We start from the raw sequence: 18981 nt of genomic DNA, 5'->3' as shown, positions 1-18981 counted from the left end.
GAACAATACAACAGAGTTAAGACATGATCCCTGTCCTTGAGTAATTTACAATCGAGGGAGACAGACAGACATAAAAATAAGGTACAGATGAGGGGGGCAGCAGGGTATAAGGATATGTACAGAAGTGCTGAGTGAATGGGGATGGGGTAACAAATAATAATAATGGTATTTACTGAGCACTTATTGTGTGCTAGGCACTATACTAAGCTCTGAGTAGATATGGGATAATTGGGTTGGACATGGTTCCTGCCTCCCATAAGGCTCACAGTCTTAATCTCCATTTTCCAGATGAGGTAAATGAGGCAGAGAAGTTAAGTGACTTGCCCAAGGTCACACAGCAGACAGATGACAGAGCAGGGATTACAACCCAGGTCCTTCTGACTCCCAGGCCTGTGATCTATCCACTAAATCGCACTAACAAAGTGCATAGGGAGTACGGTCCCAAGGTCAGAGGGAAGGAGGGCCACCATTCATTCATTCAATCATATTTATTGAGCGCTTACTGTGTGCACAGCATTGTACTAAGCGCTTGGGAAGTACAAATTGGCAACATATAGAGACGGTCCCTACCCAACAGTGGGCTCACAGTCTAGAAGGGGGAGACAGAGAACAAAACAAAACATATTAACAAAATAAAATAAATAGAATAAATATGTACAAATAAAATAGAGTAATAAATACATACAAACATATATACATATATACAGGTGCTGTGGGGAGGGGAAGGAGGTAAGGCGGGGGGATGGAGAGGGGAAGGAGGGGGAGAGGAAGGACGGGGATCAGTCTGGGAAGGCCTCCTGGAGGAGGTGAGCTCTCAGTAGTGCCTTGAAGAGAGAGCTAGTTTGGCGGATGTGCGGAGAGAGGGCGTTCCAGGCCAGGGGGATGACGTGGGCCGGGGGTCGACGACGGGACAGGCGAGAACGAGGCACGGTGAGGAGATTAGTGGCAGAGGAGCGGAAAGTGTGGGCTGGGCTGTAAAGGAGAGAAGGGAGGTGAGGTAGGAGGGGGCGAGGTGATGGAGAGCCTCGAAGCCGAGGGTGAGGAATTTCTGCCTGATGCATAGGTTGATTGGTAGCCACTGGAGATTTTTGAGGAGGGGTCTTCAGCACCACAGATGCTACTAGAAATTTGGGCCACAAGTGATGCAAAGAGGCATCCAATATATACCTTTCTTAGCCTCCACAGCCTAAAAGAAAATGAGAAGCCACTTGGAGGACCTGGACATTACTGTCTGTAAAGACAGGATGACAGAGCTATAGGTCCCCAAGCAATATCACAAAATTCTCTAGTGCCTTTAAGACCCACAGCAATTTCTGCAAAAATAAGCAACAATCACCAATCTGCTCTGCAGAGAGGAAGTGTTTATTTTCCACTCACCAGTGTGCTTTGCCAATGGATCCCTTTAATGGTTCAATTTTGTTATCCCTCTTTGGGAGAAGTGAGAGTTGAACTAAGAGGAAGGAGGAGGGCAAGGGACAGATGGATGTTTCTGCACAGCCAGGCAACGTTTGTACTTGTTTCTTTCCTGCTTGCAGGTGGTTATTTGACTCTTCCTGGGTTTTGGCATTTTGCCACTCAATATAAACATGGGATTGTGTGCAGGGGACATGTCTATCAGATGTGCTATATTGTACTCTCCCAAGCTCTTAGTAAAGTGCTCTCCACACAGTAAGCACTCAATAATTGATTGATTGTTGGAGGAGAAAAGTCCCTAATTTTCTCCACTACTAGTGATGAATATTCATCCTGAGACAATGCTAGTTCTGTTGGCACTTCATGGTTTCAACACTCAGTATAACCTTGCAAAAACACCATTCCTACAGAGGCGATCTCTGGCTCTAGACACAGCTGGGGCTGCTGAAAATTCTGCTTCTGCTTTTTCTGGCTTGACTTTTGAGGCTGGATGTGATGTCACTTTCATATCCTCTGCTACAGGTCCATCTGATGAGTCTGGGGAGCATCCAAGATTATACACAGGCCCGGACTTGGCTACAGTTCTCTGCAGAAAATACTCAGGATTCAGAAACCCAGGGACAAGGAGGTCCCTTAGCAACACAGCCTCATCTCTGGAACATGCAATACTGCACTTCGATCCTATTACACCAAAGAAACTGATTGCTCTGTAAGAGCAGCAGCAGTCCTGCTCCCAGTCTAGTCACAATATTATCTGCTCATCACATCTATCATTACTCCAGGCTGCAGCAGCTGCAGATCTCAAACTGTGATTACTATATAGGTCTCCACTTGGTCAGCACAGCATTTCAACACTCCTCCTCAGTGGCTGCTGACTCCTACCTAGCTTACCCAATTGCCAGGCCTGTAATTGAATAGTTGGCAAAGACTCAGAGGAAATGTTGTACTGGAACTCAATAGGTTATAATCAGTCAATTCCCGTTTCCATCTACCCCTCGCCCTCTACCCTTTCTCCTCCCATAAAAGGATTTTTGGATTAGAAACTTTATTCTTCTTTAGGCAAATGGGCTGTCAAGAATAAAGCCGAACTCTGAGGTTGTTTGAGACAAACATAAGGGAAAGAAACATTTGGTTTCAACACAAACAGTACAGAGACAAAAGTTTGGAAGAGATACAGAGTAGTTTCTCCATGAATAAAAGAATATACTCTATGTCTTCTATGTCCCCTTAATTTAATAGCAATTCTTTCCATTTCATCTAGGCTACCGTCTAGACTATGTAATGAGCACCAACATATAGCAACCAACAGTATGCTTTAGTTAGGAGGTGGCATTTTAAGACAATATTACTCGTGAATAAAGGAAACCATAATTAGTCGATGCCAAAATATCTTATGTCCAATGATGATATTAAAGGTTTTTGAGCATCTTCAGTTGTCATTGTAAAACAGTCTGTCTCAGGATTGTGGCTTTAGAACTGGCTGATTGCCTTTATACAAGACAAGAGATAGTTTTCTTAATTCACTACTGAGGTAATGGATTGAGCTATTATTGCTTTCTTAGTCATGGGTCATTAGAGTATTCCCGAAAACTTTGGTCACTCTTTCCTTCCTTCTATACCCTTCTGAAAAGGATGTGCCTAACTGGATTCAAATATTCAAAAACTAAAGTTTGTCCTGAGAATTTTGAGGACTTCCACTATCCGCAACAATTTTAAAATTCTAGAATTGCTTCATTTAAAGGGTGAGATTGGTAGAAAGGGAAGAAAACAATGATAGAAATAATCCTCTGTAGTTTACAAATTGCATGTCTTTATGAAGCACACAAGTAGATAGCAAATTGAAGTTATTACTTAAAGGAAGAAAAATAGTTTTCCAAGATATGTTAAAGAAGCAAATTATTCAAATGTGTTACAAGGATGGTTTCTGCTCTTTAAACTCACCTTTGCCTACCATTCCCACAACTAAAATGCTTTGCTTTTACATAAAACAAATGAGCAAAAAATCCAATTCTGCAGCCCAGACACAGATCGCACTCTTTTAATCCAACCCAATCCCATGTAGGGGATCTTAATGCTCCATTTTAGTAGCTCTTAAATGATCTTCACCAAGTTGGCAAGCTGATTAAACCACTGAAGTAACCCACACATGAATAATGTGATTTGGATCATTTTCAGAAGCATCAAACACTTCAGGCATGCCCCTCACTAAATATCAGGCAACATTAAACTTTCTCCTGTGGTAAATATCATATGGTGGTATTGGGGAGTTATATTTTGTCATTGCTTCAGTTGTTTTATTCAAATCATATGACACAAAGCTTTAAGTTTATTTATAAAATCTTTGTTGCAATACATGTACTTTAAGCTTTATAACACTGATGTAATAGGTAACTACTTTGATTTCTTTTTAACGCAAGAGGAACTGTCCTCTAACCTCTGGAGCAGGGGACGTGTCCACTACTTCTTTTGTATTGTACTCTCTCAAGAACTCTTTTGCACTGTATTCTTCCAAGGGCTTAGTGTAGTGTTTTGCACAAAGTGATAAAATACTAGTGACTGATTAATTCATTCACATCAAAGTAAGCAATCATCTACGATACCTGGTCACAAAAACAGCAGCATCCACTTGAGGGGTATCATCCTTCCCACCAGGAACCTGGTTATTGCCAAGATACCTTGCACCCCCAAATTCTTCATTTTGCCATTGACAGAAACTCTCCAAAGATCTCTCTCCATGATGCCCAATTGACAGCGTGGCCTGAAGGAAGGAAAACATTCAAGAAGCAATCCTGGGAAAGTTGGGGGTCAATCCATCAACCGATGTTATTTAGAGAATCATTCTGGCCCTCAGGGAGCTCACAATCTAGTAGGGGAGACAGACAAAGTATATTATCAAAATGAGTATCAAAATCATGTTTATTGAGTGCTTCCTATATGCACAGCACTGCACTAAAGTGCTTGGGAGAGTGCAATATAACAATATAACAGTTGGTAGGTACGTTCCCTATCCACGGTGAGCTTACAGTCCAGAGTGGGAGACTGACAATAATATAAATAAATGAATTACAGATATGTACATAAGTGCTGTGCAACATAGGGATGGGTGAATAAATGGAGCAAATCAGGAACATGCAGAAGAGAGTGGTTAAAGAGAAAATGAGGACGTAGTCAGGGAAGACCTCTTGGAGGAGGTGTGCCTTTAATAAGCAGTGTGGCTCAGTGGAAGGAGCCCGGGCTTTGGAGTCAGAGGTCATGGGTTCGAATCCCAGCTCTGCCACTTGTCAGCTGTGTGACTTTGGGTGAGTCACTTCACTTCTCTGTGCCTCAGTTCCCTCATCTGGAAAATGGGGATGAAGACTGTGAGCCCCCCCAGTGGACAGCCTGATCACTTTGTAACCTCCCTAGCACTTAGAACAGTGCTTTGCACACAGTAAGCACTTAACAAATACCAATATTATTATTATTATTAATATTAATAAGGCTTTGAAGGTGGGGAGAGTCTGTCTGATATCAAGAGGTAGGGCATTACAGGCCAGAGGCAAGACTTGGGCAAGAATTCTATGGTGAGACAGATGATATGGAGGTACAGGATTAAGTTTGCATTAGAGGGGCAAAGTGTATGGACTGGGCTGTAGTAGGAGGTGAGGTAGGAGGGGGCAAGGTAATTGAGTGGTAAGGTATGGACAGACCACCATTCTCTTCATGGGAAGGAGTTTCTGTTTGATGTGGAGATGGATGGACAACCACTGGAGGTTCTTGAGGAGTGGGGAAAATGTGGACTGAATATTTTTGTAGAAAAAATGATCTAGGAAGCACAGTGAAGTATGGACTGGAGTGGGGTGAGATACTGACACCCCACCCCCAACCTCACAGCACTTACATTATGCCATTTCCTCTAACTTATTTCAATGTCTGTCTCTCCCTCTACACTGTAAACTCCCACTGGGTAGAGATCACAGCTACCAACTCTACTGAATTGCACTCCCCTAAGCGCTTAGTACAGTGCTCCACACACAGTAAGTACTCCATAAATACCTTTAACTCAGTAATTGCTTAATGAGCCTAGATACAAGTGCACAGGTGATGCAAAAGAGAGTGGAAATAGCTGGGAAAATGGGGAGGTATTTATGGAAGACCTCTTGGAAGAGATATGATTTTAATAAGGCTTTGATGATGGGGAAGAGTGGTGATCTGTCAAGTACAAAGGGAAAGGGAGTTCCAGGATAGTGGGAGCACATGAGCAGGGGGTCATCAGCAAGATAGATGAGATTGAGGTACAGTGCTCAAGTTGGCAAGAGGAATAAAGTGTATGGGCTGGATTGCAGTAGGAGAAAAGCAAGGTTAAATAGAACGGAGAGAGTGGATTGTATTATCAATTTACCCTTGATAACGGAAGAGACAATATACATACTGATTGATGACATATGTACCAATCACACAGTATTCTTAACTTTGCCACTCTTAACCAAAGATTCTTAACTCTTAGCCAAAGACTCCTCACCACTAGGCAAAAATTAACTGAATTAAAGAGAACATGAGGGTCACATTCAAAATAATCTTACTTGAGGAAATTTAATGAAACCCATGAGAGTAATTAAAGGAAAACATCTAATTTCCCTTGCAGAGATATTTTAAGCAAACCTAGCACTTTTATCAGCCACCTGTTCAGGGTAATAATCCATTGCAATTTACTGAATGACCGTTCTAAGAGCCAAATACCAAAACCAGCCATAATCAGTCTTTCGTAATTTTCTTAATGCCTCAAAAATGTCTTCAAAACTACAATTGCTGTAAAATTGGTCAAATGCCTTTGACGGACTTACGGGGCGGTTTCGAAGCAGCACTAACTTGGTCAATTGAATGTTCACTTTAATTCCCAGGCTCTGGTGTTGAAACATGTTGTATACCTGTCAAGAAACAACAAAGCACTCTCAAAACAATGTCAGCAATAGAGCTTCCAAAAAAGTCTTGTTCCAAAAAATGTTCACATTATAAGTGAATTCCCAGAATAGAAAGGTATAAAATCAGGAAATCTGGCTTGAAACATGAGTCCATGCAGCAAGAGGAATTTTATTTATATATACATGTGTGTGTGTGTGTGTGTGTGTGTGTGTGTGTGTGTGTGTGTTTTATTCCAGCTATATATTTAGTTGAAATGATCTATAGATGGAGACCTTGCCTTTTTGATTGAGGATAGTCTCTAAATGGTTGGATGGTCTCCAGAGGACTAGACTAAGTAAATGGAATAAGTCTACCCCCAGTCTTTAATCGGGTGGATAAATCATCACTGGAACGATACCTCTTTATCCAATCTGTCACCAAAACCTGCCGGTCTCACCTCCACAACATCGCCAAGATCCACCCTTTCCTCTCCATCCAAACCGCTACCTTGCTGGTTCAATCTCTCATCCTACCCTGACTGGACTACTGCATCAGCCTCCTCTCTGATCTCCCATCCTCCTGTCTCTCCCCTCTTCAGTCTACACTTCATGCTGCTGCCTGGATTATCTTTGTACAGAAACGCTCTGGGCATGTCACTCCCCTCCTCAAAAATCTCCAGTGATTGCCTGTCAACCTACGAATCAAGCCTCACTCTCGGCTTCAAGGCTCTCCATCACCTCGCCCCCTTCTACCTCACCTCCCTTCTCTCCTTCTACAGCCCAGCCCACACCCTCCACCAGTAACCTGTTCACTGTGCCTCGTTCTTGCCTGTCCCGCTGTCAACCCAAGGCCCACCTCCTTCCCCTGGCCTGGAATGCCCTCCCTCCACACATCCGCCAAGCTATCTCTTCCTCCGTTCAAAGCCCTGAGAGTTCACCTCCTCCAGGATGCTTTCCCAGACTGAGCCCCCTTTTTCCTCTCCTCCCCATCCCCCACTCTGCCCTACCTCCTTCCCCTCCCCACAGTACTTGTATATATTTGTACAGATTTACTACTGTTTTACTTTTACGTATTTACTATTCTATTTATTTTGTTGATGATGTGCATATAGCTATAATTCTACTTGTTCTGACCATTTTGACACCTGTCTACATGTTTTGTTTTGTTGTTTGTCTTCCCCTTCTAGACTGTGAGCCCGTTGTTGGGTAGGGGCCGTCTCTATATGTTGCCGACTTGTACTTCCCAAGCGCTTAGTACAGTTCTCGGCACACAGTAAGCGCTCAATAAATATTACTGAATGAATTGAATGAATGAATGAAGTAAGAGGTCTAGTCAGAATAGAGCAGCTTGCTGCATTTAACATTTTGAATATGTAAAGGAATAAAATTCCATTTTTAGCACTGTTGATGTTTGGAATTTATCAATTACCAACCATGAACTGTTTTATTTTGGGGACAAAGAAAGCCCACCTGCTAATGACAATAATGATGAAAATTTGTTTCTCTGCAGTTGAAATTCAAATAGATTAGCATGTGATAATTTTAAATTCCCCAAACATTAGCATTTAATCTCATTTGCTGATTTTTCAAGCAATGTCCCCCAGTATGTAACCTCGCTGTAGGCAGCAAAGGTGTCTGTTTATTTTTATATTGTAATAATAATCATGGTTAAGTGCTTACTATGTGCCAGGCACTGTACTAAGTACTGGGGTGGTTACAAGAAAATTGAGTTGTCTATAGTCCCTGTCTCAGATGGTGCTCAAAGTCTCAATCCCCTTTTAACAGATGAGGTAACTGAGGCAGAGAAGTGAAGTGACCTGCCCAAGGTCACAAGGCAAACAAGTGGTGGAACCAGGACTAGAACCCATGACCTTCTGACTCCCAAGCCAGTGCTCTATCCACTACACCACGGTGCTTCACACTCCCTATACTCTCTGTAGTCTTCCAAGCACTTACTATAGTGCTGTGCACACAGTTAAGTGCTCAATAAATGTGATTGAATGAATGAATGACAGTTACTTACAAGGTCACATCTCCTTCAAGGACTTTCTCCAATTAAGCCCTTTACCTCCAGGCTCTCTCTCCCTTCTGCATCATCTATGCACTTGTATCTGTGACCTTTGGACATTTGATATTCACCCCACCCACTACCCCACAACACTTATGTAACATATCTTTAAATTATATATTATAAATTATTTTTGTTGCCTGTACCCCACCTCTAGACTGTAAATTAGTTAGGGGCAGGAGATTTTTCACTAATTCTGTTGTACTGTACTCTCCCAAGTGCATAGTGCAATGCTCTGCACACAGTAAGCACTCAAAAAATACCATTGATTGATTGATTGCAACTCAATCAGCTCTCTCCTCTCCTCGACTAATCCTTGCTCCTCTCCCTCTACATCCAACTAGGGAAGCAGCAAGGTCTAAAAGAAAGATCTCAGGCCTGAGAGTCCGAGGACCTAGGTTCTAATCCTGCTCTGCTACTTGTCTGTTGTGTGACCTTGGGCAAATCACTCAACTTCTCTGTGTCTCAGTTGCCTCAACTGTAAAATGGGGATTAAGACTATGAGCCCCATGTGAGAAATGGACTGTGTCCAACTCAATTGTCTTGTATCTACCCCTAGGGCTAGTACAGTGCTTGAAACATAGTAAGTGGTTAATAAATACCATTAAAAAAAAACTTATCTAGCTATGCCTTGTTCTCATTTTCACAGACCTCTTGCTCATGACCTTCCTTCTGCCTGAAATTCTTTCCCCTTATCATCCAGAAGATCACTGCTCCTCCCATTTTTGAAGTTGTTCTGAAATCAATCTCCTCCAGGAGAACTACCCCAATTGATCTTTCATCTTCCCACCTTGTTTTCACTCTCTACTGCTTCTTCAGCATTTCTGCATTATTTAAGAACTTGGGTTCTCACCTGCTCCTCACTCCAGCACTTATGCACATATCTTTAAACTCTGCTGCTTCCCTGGACATGTAATTTATCAAACAACTAATCGATGGTATGTATTGAGCACTTCCTCTAGGCAGAACACTGTACCAAGCACTTGGGAGAGTACAACAGAATTAGCAGACATGTTCCCTGCCCATAAGAAGCTTACAATTTAAGTATTTATCTCCCCTACTAAGATGGTAGCTTCTTGTGGGCAGAGATCATATCTACTTACTCTTCCGTACTTTCCCAAGTGCCTAGTTCAGAGTAAGCACTCAATAAGTACTGTCGATTGACGTTTCCAAATCCTTTTCTGCTTCCATAACTACAACTGCCAATAATTACAATGGGTTAAAAGATAAAATTTGAGGGCTGAATTTACCACCAGTTACATTAACCAAAATCTGCCATCAATTCTCAGGAAGTAGTACATGGAGTTTCCTCACCAGGGTTTTAAACTCTCACTAGCTGTGACGCTTGTGGCACCTGTAGTCTGCAGCAGTGCTCCCAATGTCAGGGTTCCATCTGTTACCATGATGGAGTCCCCAAGCAGAAATGATAGTTAAACCTTGGGCCACTCACAAAGACTACGGGACAAGTATCTGCCTGAAGGATTCAACAATCAATCAATCAATCGTATTTATTGAGCACTTACTGTGTGCAAAGCACTGTACTAAGCGCTTGGGAAGTATAAGTCGGCAACACATAGAGACAGTCCCTACCCAACAGCGGGCTCACAGTCTAGAAGGGGGAGACAGAGAACAAAACCAAACATACTAACAAAATAAAATAAATAGAATAGATATGTACAAGATAAATAAATAAATAAATAGAGTAATAAATATGTACAAACATATATACATATATACAGGTGCTGTGGGGAAGGGAAGGAGGAAAGATGGGGGAGATGGAGAGGGGACGAGGGGGAGAGGAAGGAAGGGGCTCAGTCTGGAAAGGCCTCCTGGAGGAGGTGAGCTCTCAGTAGGGCCTTGAAGGGAGGAGGAGAGCTAGCTTGGCGGATGGGCAGAGGGAGGGCATTCCAGGCCCGGGGGATGACGTGGGCCGGGGGTCGATGGTGGGACAGGCAAGAACGAGGCACGGTGAGGAGATTAGCGGCAGAGGAGCGGAGGGTGCAGGGTGGGCTGTAGAAGGAGAGAAGGGAGGTGAGGTAGGAGGGGGCGAGGTGATGGAGAGCCTTGAACCAAGGGTGAGGAGTTTCTGCCTGATGTGCAGATTGATTGGTAGCCACTGGAGATTTTTGAGGAACAGGGCATCAGAAAGACCTGGGTTCTAACCCCGGCTCCACTGCTTGCCTGCTGTTTGACCTTAGGCAAGTCACTTAACTTCTCTGGACTTCAGTTCCCTCATCTGTAAAATGGAGATTAAAATGGTGAGTCCATTGTGGGACAAGTACTGAGTCCATCTGAGTAGCTTGTATCAACTCCAGCAGTTAGTAGGCTGTCTGGCACATAGTAAGCGCTTAAATATCATAAAAAAAGAGGACTCCTCCTACCTGCCATTTATGTTAGTATCTGGCACTCCCACTACACCATTAACTCCATGAGTGGAGGGACCATGCTTACTAATTCTATTGTACTTTTCCCAAGTGCTTAGTACACTGCTTGACATCCAGAAGGCAATATATCCTATTGATTGACAGAGAGAAGGCAATAAAACCTATTGAGTGACAGATTTGAATTGTAGTGTCAGTGCTATGTGCAGCACTATTCTTTTTTATGGCATTTGTTAAGCCCTTTACTATGTTCCAGGCACTGTATTAAGCACTGGGGTAGATACCAGCCAGTCAGGTTAGACATGGCCCCCATCCCACATGGGACTCATTCATTCATTCAATCGCATTTATTGAGCACTTACTGTGTGCAGAGCATTGTACTAAGTGCTTGGGAAGTACAAGTTGGCAACATATAGAGATGGTCCCTACCCAACAACGGGCTTGCAGCAGTCTTAATGCCCATTTTACAGATGACGTTACTGAGGCCTAGTGAAGTGAAGTGACGTGACTTGCCCAAAGTCACACAGCAGACAAGTGGCAGAGCTGGGATTAATATCCAGGTCCTTTTGACTCCCAGGACTAGGCTCTTTCCACTAGACCACACTGCTTCAATTACCCACACTCTACTCTCTCTTTCCAGCCAGCTGCTGGGGTGTGGAGCACAACAAAAGTTAGATTGGCAGAGGTGCAGCACGATATGAACTAAATGTAACATGCAGTGCTAGTCACTACGATAAACTGCACTTAGGGGAAGTTCCATTGAATTCTTCATGCAAATACAAAACGTATTTATAGCCAAAGTGTCCACAGCAATAGTGCTGGAGCTCCAGTTGCACAGACCAGCGGTAGGTGACCTGGGTAGCACGACTGCAACCTTCTTGCCGGCCATACTAGCCACCTATTTCCCCAACTCTTGCTGGATTTGTCCAACATGGGAGACACCTGATGAGGCCCTTCTTCCAGAATTCTTCATCACTAATTGCATAGCCCTACCAGGTATTCCCCTACTGCTGAAGTTTTTGTTAAGTCCACTAAAAATAATTATGGTATTTGTTAAGTCCTTATTATGTGCCAGGCACTGAACTAAGCACTGGGGTGGATACAAGCAAATTGGGTTGGACACAGTCCCTGTCCCACGTGGGGCTCACAGTTTCCTTCCCCATTTTAGAGATGAGAGAAAATCTGGGTAAAATGGGAGCAGCATGGCTCAGTGAAAAGAGCACGGGATTGGGAGCCAGAGGTCCTGGGTTCTAATCCCAGCTCTGACACTTGTCAGTTGTGTGACTTTGGGCAAGTCACTTAACTTCTCTGGGCCTCAGTTACCTCATCTGTAAAATGGGGATTAAGACTGTGAGCTCCACGTGGGACAACCTGATCACCTTGTATCCCCCCAGTGCTTAGAACAGTGCTTTGCACATAGTAAGTGCTTAACAAATAGCATCATCATCATCATCGGGTAATGGGCAAAGAGAAGTGACGTGCCTTGCCCAAGGCCACAGAGCAGACAATTGACAGAGCCAGGATTAGATAGCTGTCTACCTATTTTCTCCTTAGAGATCACCAGGAATGGAGACTATCCAACCTCCCTCAGTTGCCTCTCTCTAGGTTCATCACCCTGAGCATCAAGAGGTTTTTCCTGTGTCTGTCCCAAATCTCCCCTGTTTAAATTTAAGGCTTTTCTCTTGCTAGGTCCTCTGTCGAGATCCTGTTTCAATTTTATCCATAGAGATTATGCTATTTACTTTGAAATTTCTGAATCATTTTACCTATTCTTTAGGAAGCTTTGACATGCTTCCAGGGAATGGGTATCTACACAGTTGAAAAATCTGTACTTGACTCCTAAAGAGTTCTCAATAAACATGTGTTGACTAGAGAATGAATCAATTTACTAGTCAGTACCAAGGACACATGTAGGCCACATTACCAAACAACACCAAAGTCATAAAATAGATCTTTGTGGTCTATTTACAGGGTAAAGTTTCAAACTCCCTTTCTTCAAATCAAATTATGAAGGAACTTGAAGAACCACTGATTCAATTTGGTGACCATTACATAAACTAAGAGGCAACACTAACATTTTGCCAATGAAGTGGCTCCATTTTCTAGTTTGGTTGCCCAAAGGCTGAACTAAGTTACATTTTACCTAAGAAAACTAAGTTTGTAAATATTTTCCCACAAAGCAACTGCAGAATGGGCACTTTTATTGCATGCTGTAAAAAGTGACAGTCCATCATCCAGTTTTACAAAAGTAACAGAGTTGACCCAGAATAAACAACTTTGCTAAATTGCTACAAAAGCCCCTTAGACCATTCAGAGCTTATTATTAACACTCAGACTTTTAGGGCAAGTGATTTTCTGTTTGCAAGACACTTGAAAGCACAGGTGTGGGAGCCTACAGGTCAATGTAAATCAGGTATTAATGGTGATTAATGATAGTATTTGTTAAGGGCTGTACTAAGCCCAGGAGTAGATAAAATAATTGGGTGGAACACAGTCCCTGTCCCACATGGGGCTTACAGTCCAGTCACCATCTTTCCGAGAAGCATTCAGTTTCTAGACAAACAGCAATGCCAATTGGTCTTTCCATACCACCCAGACTTGTTCTTTAAAGTTGGATTGCTACAGTTATTTCAGGCAATTGAATTTTAAGGAACCTTGGTTACCAAATTTCACACTACTCCAAGTAAGTGGAAAACAAATGTTCCTCAGACATAAAATCAGGAACTCATATTTGCATTGAGAGGGATAGCAATAGTGCTACTGGTTTTTCTCTCTTGTGCTTTTGTTAAAAAAAATCATCAGATTCCTCCACTACTGGGAAACATCAGTCAGAGACTGCATAATGAATATTGATGGCTGACCTGAACTCTTTTAATTCTTATCTCAGATCATTCCATATTTCTTTATACTACACGGGCAGGGCTTGAATGCACATATATGGCTGGTTACCTTATCTAGAATCTGAAATTGAACTTCCAGAATCTTTTCATCCCTGCAGATTTCTAACTCAAAACAATGACTTAAATTGTCCTAGGAAATAGTGTATAAGTAATTTTGACCTTGAGAGGGCTTGTGAAGCAAGGTTCAGTGTATTTAAATGGTTCACTGCACAAAAATCTATGAAACTCATGATTTCAAATATTGCCATTTTTCCTTAACACACTTCCTATTATCTGCAGAACTAATGTCTATTTTGTGAGCAGGATGGAGCTACCTCCTCCCAGCGGTCTGGGAAACTTTCTGGAATTGCAGGGCAAAGGACCTCTTGCTGAGCAGGGATCATACCTACCAACTTTATTGTATTGTACTCTCCCAAGTGCTTAGTACAGTGCTCTGTCAATCATATTTATTGAGCACTTACTGTGTGCAGACCACCGTACTAAGTGCTTGGGAGAGTACAATATAACAACAAACAGGCATTCCCTGTCCAGGAGCTTACAGTAAGCACTCCGTAAATACTATTGACTGATTACAGGTTCTAAGGGGAAGGCTTTCCGTAGACTCAAAAGATTTAACAGAAAATTTCTAGGGGAGGCCAAGCATGCCCCCATTCTTCATTCCTCTTATGGAAAAGTGTAATTTACCTTTCAGAGCACAGGCAAAATGCCTGGGTATCAATACTGCACATGGGAAACCATGAAAACTCCAGAACCTGAAATCCCCAAATAAGGATAAACACCCAGTCAGGATTGAAATGATGTGTGCAACAGCTAAGAAAGATTTTTTCATATGCCTCTGTATCAGTTTAATCATATCAATCACTGGTATTTATTGAGAGCTTACTGTGTGCAGGGCACTGTACTAAATTATTGGAAGAGTACAGTACAACTGAGTTGGTAAATGCATTCCCTGCCCACAAGAAGTTTACAGCCTAGAGAGGGAGACAGATATTAAAGTAAAGTGAGAATCAAGAAACTGTGTTAATTGCTATACTCAGGATTCCACTGAGACATACTCAATCCCCCTTAGCTTCTTTTCTCGTGACCCAAGATTTGTACTTAGGTTTGCACACAAATCAAGAAGATAATCTCAACAACCAGGAAAAGCAGGGGACATATAAAGTATCTCCTCACTCCCTCTCTCTTGGATTAATACTGTTTGATAACAAGTGGTCTAAATCAAAAGTGTTCAGGTAGACACTGTTCACAGAAAGCACCAGTTGGCTGCAAGAAACGAGATGCTGGGATCTGAATGGATTCCTAAGGAAGTTCTGGGTCCCATCAAACCTACTTAATTTGATCCTGGTCCTGGGGACTGTGCCTATTCCAGTGACACAGGGAGGGGATGCAGAGGGAAGCACTGGGCAGGTAACTGGCTTTGAGTACCCCGGAGTGATACTATCAATTCCAAGCACATGCTAAGGATTTTGGAGAGAATGTCTCAGGTGGGTTCAATACCAAATCAGGCAGGCACTGGGCAGCCCAGATGTGGGGAAGGGTCAACACTGTCTCCTTGGTCCATGACATGGGCCCAGAGGATCTAGACTCTATATTGGAAGGAATGGGGAGGTAGGAATGGGACTTAATCCCTATCTGTTGCCAATTAGGGCCCTCGGAAAAGCCCTAGAGTGAACTATAATTCTTCGCTAGTGACCAAAATCTTATAAGAAATCTGCTGGATGTCATTAAATGCAAACGTGGTGTTGAGGGGAGGATTAAAAAAAAAATCACTTTTCCCAGGTTCAATGGTTTCCTCTCAGCAGACATACCACCATACATAACCAGAAAGTGTGGATGGTTGGCATGTATTATGAGATGGAGAGAGGAAGGAAGAGGCATTTAACAAACTGATTAAGCTGTCTCAGATGATACAATGGAATAGTTGGAAAGACTTGAGTTTGTGGGCAAAGTTCTAACTTTAATAACAAAAAGAAGAAATTAAGTAATTTCTCACAAACTTAATTTGCTGTAACTGTTTCATAAATATTTACATATCCACACACATACCAGGTGTCTCTGATGATTCACAAAAGTGAGTCAACTGATGAACTAATTTTCAAGACCAACATATATTTAACAGGACCCTAGACTCAGAAGCCATTTATGGAAAAGGGATGCCAGTTTATCAAGTCATCCCTTCTTTTCTGAAAGAGCGCTCTTAGGTCACTAACATCAACCTAAAATGCAGCTCTTACACGACAACTGTAAAAGCACAATAAAACTGGATATTAAACACTCCATACCAACTTTTACAAGTTTTAATTGGTGTAAAACATTTTCATAAACCACAAGGGGAAAAGGAACTAATGGTGAGGGCTGTAACGGGATATTAATATCCTTTCATTTCTCCAAGAATCTTCATTGGGGCCTTGGATGGAGAAGGCAGAGGTTTTCCTCCTCCATCTGCACACCCACACTCTCTAAACCGAAATGAAACATGGAGCTGGGCTGGAGCCCATTCTTCCTTTGAAGTAAGATAGTTGTTTACATAAGCTTGCCACTAAATGTGTTTGGAAAGGGTACTGCTACCATTTACTGCAGCAGACTTCACATTCCAAAAGAATTTGAGCACAGAAAACCAGTTTGATTCTTGAAGACCCACATGAAAACTTTTCTTTTAATGACATTTAAGGGATTGCTAACTTCATGTTTATGCTTGCTGCTTTAAAAGGGCTTTGCCTTAATGACATGGCTCTTAAAAACAGCTGCAAGAGAGCTAAGATTATACACACGGCAATCATTTACTCAGGTTCCTCATTCAGTTTAGAAGTTAATTTTCAGACAAAATACCAATTTATTCCAAGCATCAACAGCACTTTTTTATATACATATAGCAGTCTTTGGGTGATCAAAACTGATGGTAAGAATTCTGATTTTGAATTATATTTGATGATCTTTCCTAGACTACTATAGCTCCATCTCCAGATAAAAAATGCTAACAGGTTTATTTGAAGTTATTCATTATTACCTTGCATAAGGCTGTCCTGTAGTTAGAGCAGAGATAAAGAAGCACTTGGCACATAGGAAGTGCTTAACAAATACCACCCTTATTATTATTATGTTTAAATTCCTATGTCTCTTCCTCTCTGATTCAGATTTGCCCTAAAACCTTGCCAAGTATAAAAAAACTCTATGAATTTTATCTCCAATGAGACACACCACTATCACAGTAGTAACTATCTTGAGGTGAATTAAAAGTGTTCGGTGAATATTTTTATTCAGCTGCTTACCTCGGCAGGATACTGTTGATGGTAAAATCATCATCATCAACAGAAGCATTTACTGAACATTTATAATAATAATAATGGCATTTATTAAGCACTTACTATGTGCAAAGTACTGTTCTACGTGCTGAGGAAGTAACAAGGTGATCAGGTTGTCCCATAGGGGGCTCACAGTCTTACTCCCCATTTTACAGATGAGGTGACTGAGGCCCAGAGAAGTTAAGTGACTTGCCCAAAGTCACACAGCTGACAGTTGGGGGAGCCGGGATTTGAACCCATGACCTCTGACTCCAAAGCCTGGGCTCTTTCCACTGAGCCATGCTGCTTCTCAATGTGCAGAGCACTGTACTAAGTGCTAGGGAGAGTACAATACAGGAGTTGGGAGACATATTCCCTGCCCACAAGGAGTTTACAGTCTAGAGGGGGAGACAAATATTGATATGCAAAAGTAGTTTAACACACGATTTATATATACATACAGGCTGTGGGGTTGGATATGCCAAATATCAAATGCCCAAATGTCACAGATTCAAGTGCATAGGTGATGCAAAAAGGAAAGGGCTGAAGAAAAGAGGGCTTAATTGGGAAAGGCCTCTTGGAGAAGATGTGGCTGCCATAAGGCTTTGAACTTTGGTAGAGTAGTGGTCTGGCGTATATGGAGGAAAAGAGAGTTCCAGATTAGGGGGAGAACATGGCAAAGGGGTCTGTGGTGAGATAGATGAGATCGGGACACAGTGAGCAAGTTGGAGCTAGAAAAGTTGTGTGTGGGCTGGGCTGCAGGAGAGGGCAAGCTGATGGTAAGGAGTTTTTGTCTGCTGTGGAGTTGAATGGGCAACAATTGGAGGTCCTTGAGGAGAGGGGAGATACAGACCTGGTTTTAGTGGATACAATGTGACCTTCCCTTCACTTGACTCATCTCTCTTATTCTACCTGCGTATTCGGCTTGCCACCAAATCTTGCCCTTTCTACCTTCAAAATGTCCCTAGAATCCACCCCATCCCCTCCATCCATCCCATCTGCTACACTGCTTGTCCAAGCATTCATCATATCCCGCCTTGACTATTGCATCAGTCTCCTCACTGGCCTCCCTGCCTCCTGGCTCTCCAGTCCTGACTTCAGTCTGCTGCCCAGATCATTCATCTAAAATGATCTAAAATTAGTTCTCTAAAATGAGTAGTGAGGTTTAGTGGTTAGAGTATGGGCCTGGGAATCAGAAGGTCATGGGTTCTAATGCCAGCTCCACCACTTGTCTGTTGTGTGGCCTTGGACAAGTCACTTCACTTTTCTGGGCCTCATTTCCCTCATCTGTAAAATGGGATGGAGACTTTGAGCCCCACATGGGACAGGGATTGGGTCCAACCTCATTTCCTTGTATCCACCCCAGTGCTTAATACAGTGCCTGGCACAGAGTAAGCACTTACCAAATGCCACAGTTATATTATTATTATTTTAAAAAGTCCAGTCCATTTCTTCTCACTTCTCAAAGAACCTCCAGTGGTTTCCCATCCACCTTCACATCAAATACCTTGCCACAGCTGTAAGGCACTCAATTAGCCCTTCCCCTCTACAATCCAACCCACACACCTCTCCCCTCTAACGCCACCCTGCTTTGCACCTTGTTCTCATCTATCCCACTGCCAACACCTTGTCCAAATCCTCCCTCCAGCCAGAAACTCCCTTCCCCCTTCATATCCAGCAGACCACTGCTCTGCCCATCTTCAAAGCCCCACTAAAATCACATCACATCTGGCCTTCCCAGACTGAGCTCCCTCCTTCCTCTCCCCCTCCTCCCCCTCCCCCTCCTCCCCCTTCCCATCCCCGCCGCCTAACCTCCTTCCACTCCCCACAGCACCTGTATATATGTATATATATATATATATATATATATATATATATTTGTACATATTTATTGCTCTATTTTACTTGTACATATTTATTCTATTTATTTTATTTTATTAATATGTTTTGTTTTATTGTCTGTCTCCCCCTTCTAGACTGTGAGCCCGCTGTTGGGTAGGGACCGTCTCTATACGTTGACAACTTGTACCTCCCAAGCGCTTAGTACAGTGCTCTGCA

The 18981-nt window shown here is 42.6% G+C and overlaps 1 protein-coding gene across 1 annotated transcript in view; it reads right to left on the bottom strand.

The window, feature by feature from the left end:
• Window positions 1–18981, bottom strand: part of ADAMTS17 (ADAM metallopeptidase with thrombospondin type 1 motif 17) — a 389768-nt gene that overhangs the window by 313109 nt on the left and 57678 nt on the right. Inside the window, exons 5-6 of the mRNA XM_038746936.1 lie at window positions 6237–6320; window positions 4014–4171 (exon numbers count right to left, since the gene is read on the bottom strand). Of these exons, the coding sequence (XP_038602864.1) occupies window positions 4014–4171; window positions 6237–6320 (242 nt within the window). The remainder of the gene's footprint in view (window positions 1–4013; window positions 4172–6236; window positions 6321–18981) is intronic.

The sequence above is a fragment of the Tachyglossus aculeatus genome, chromosome 5 (assembly GCF_015852505.1).
Source record: "Tachyglossus aculeatus isolate mTacAcu1 chromosome 5, mTacAcu1.pri, whole genome shotgun sequence".
Taxonomy (NCBI): Eukaryota; Metazoa; Chordata; class Mammalia; order Monotremata; family Tachyglossidae; genus Tachyglossus; species Tachyglossus aculeatus.
This window is presented reverse-complemented; position numbering and strand designations above follow the sequence as displayed.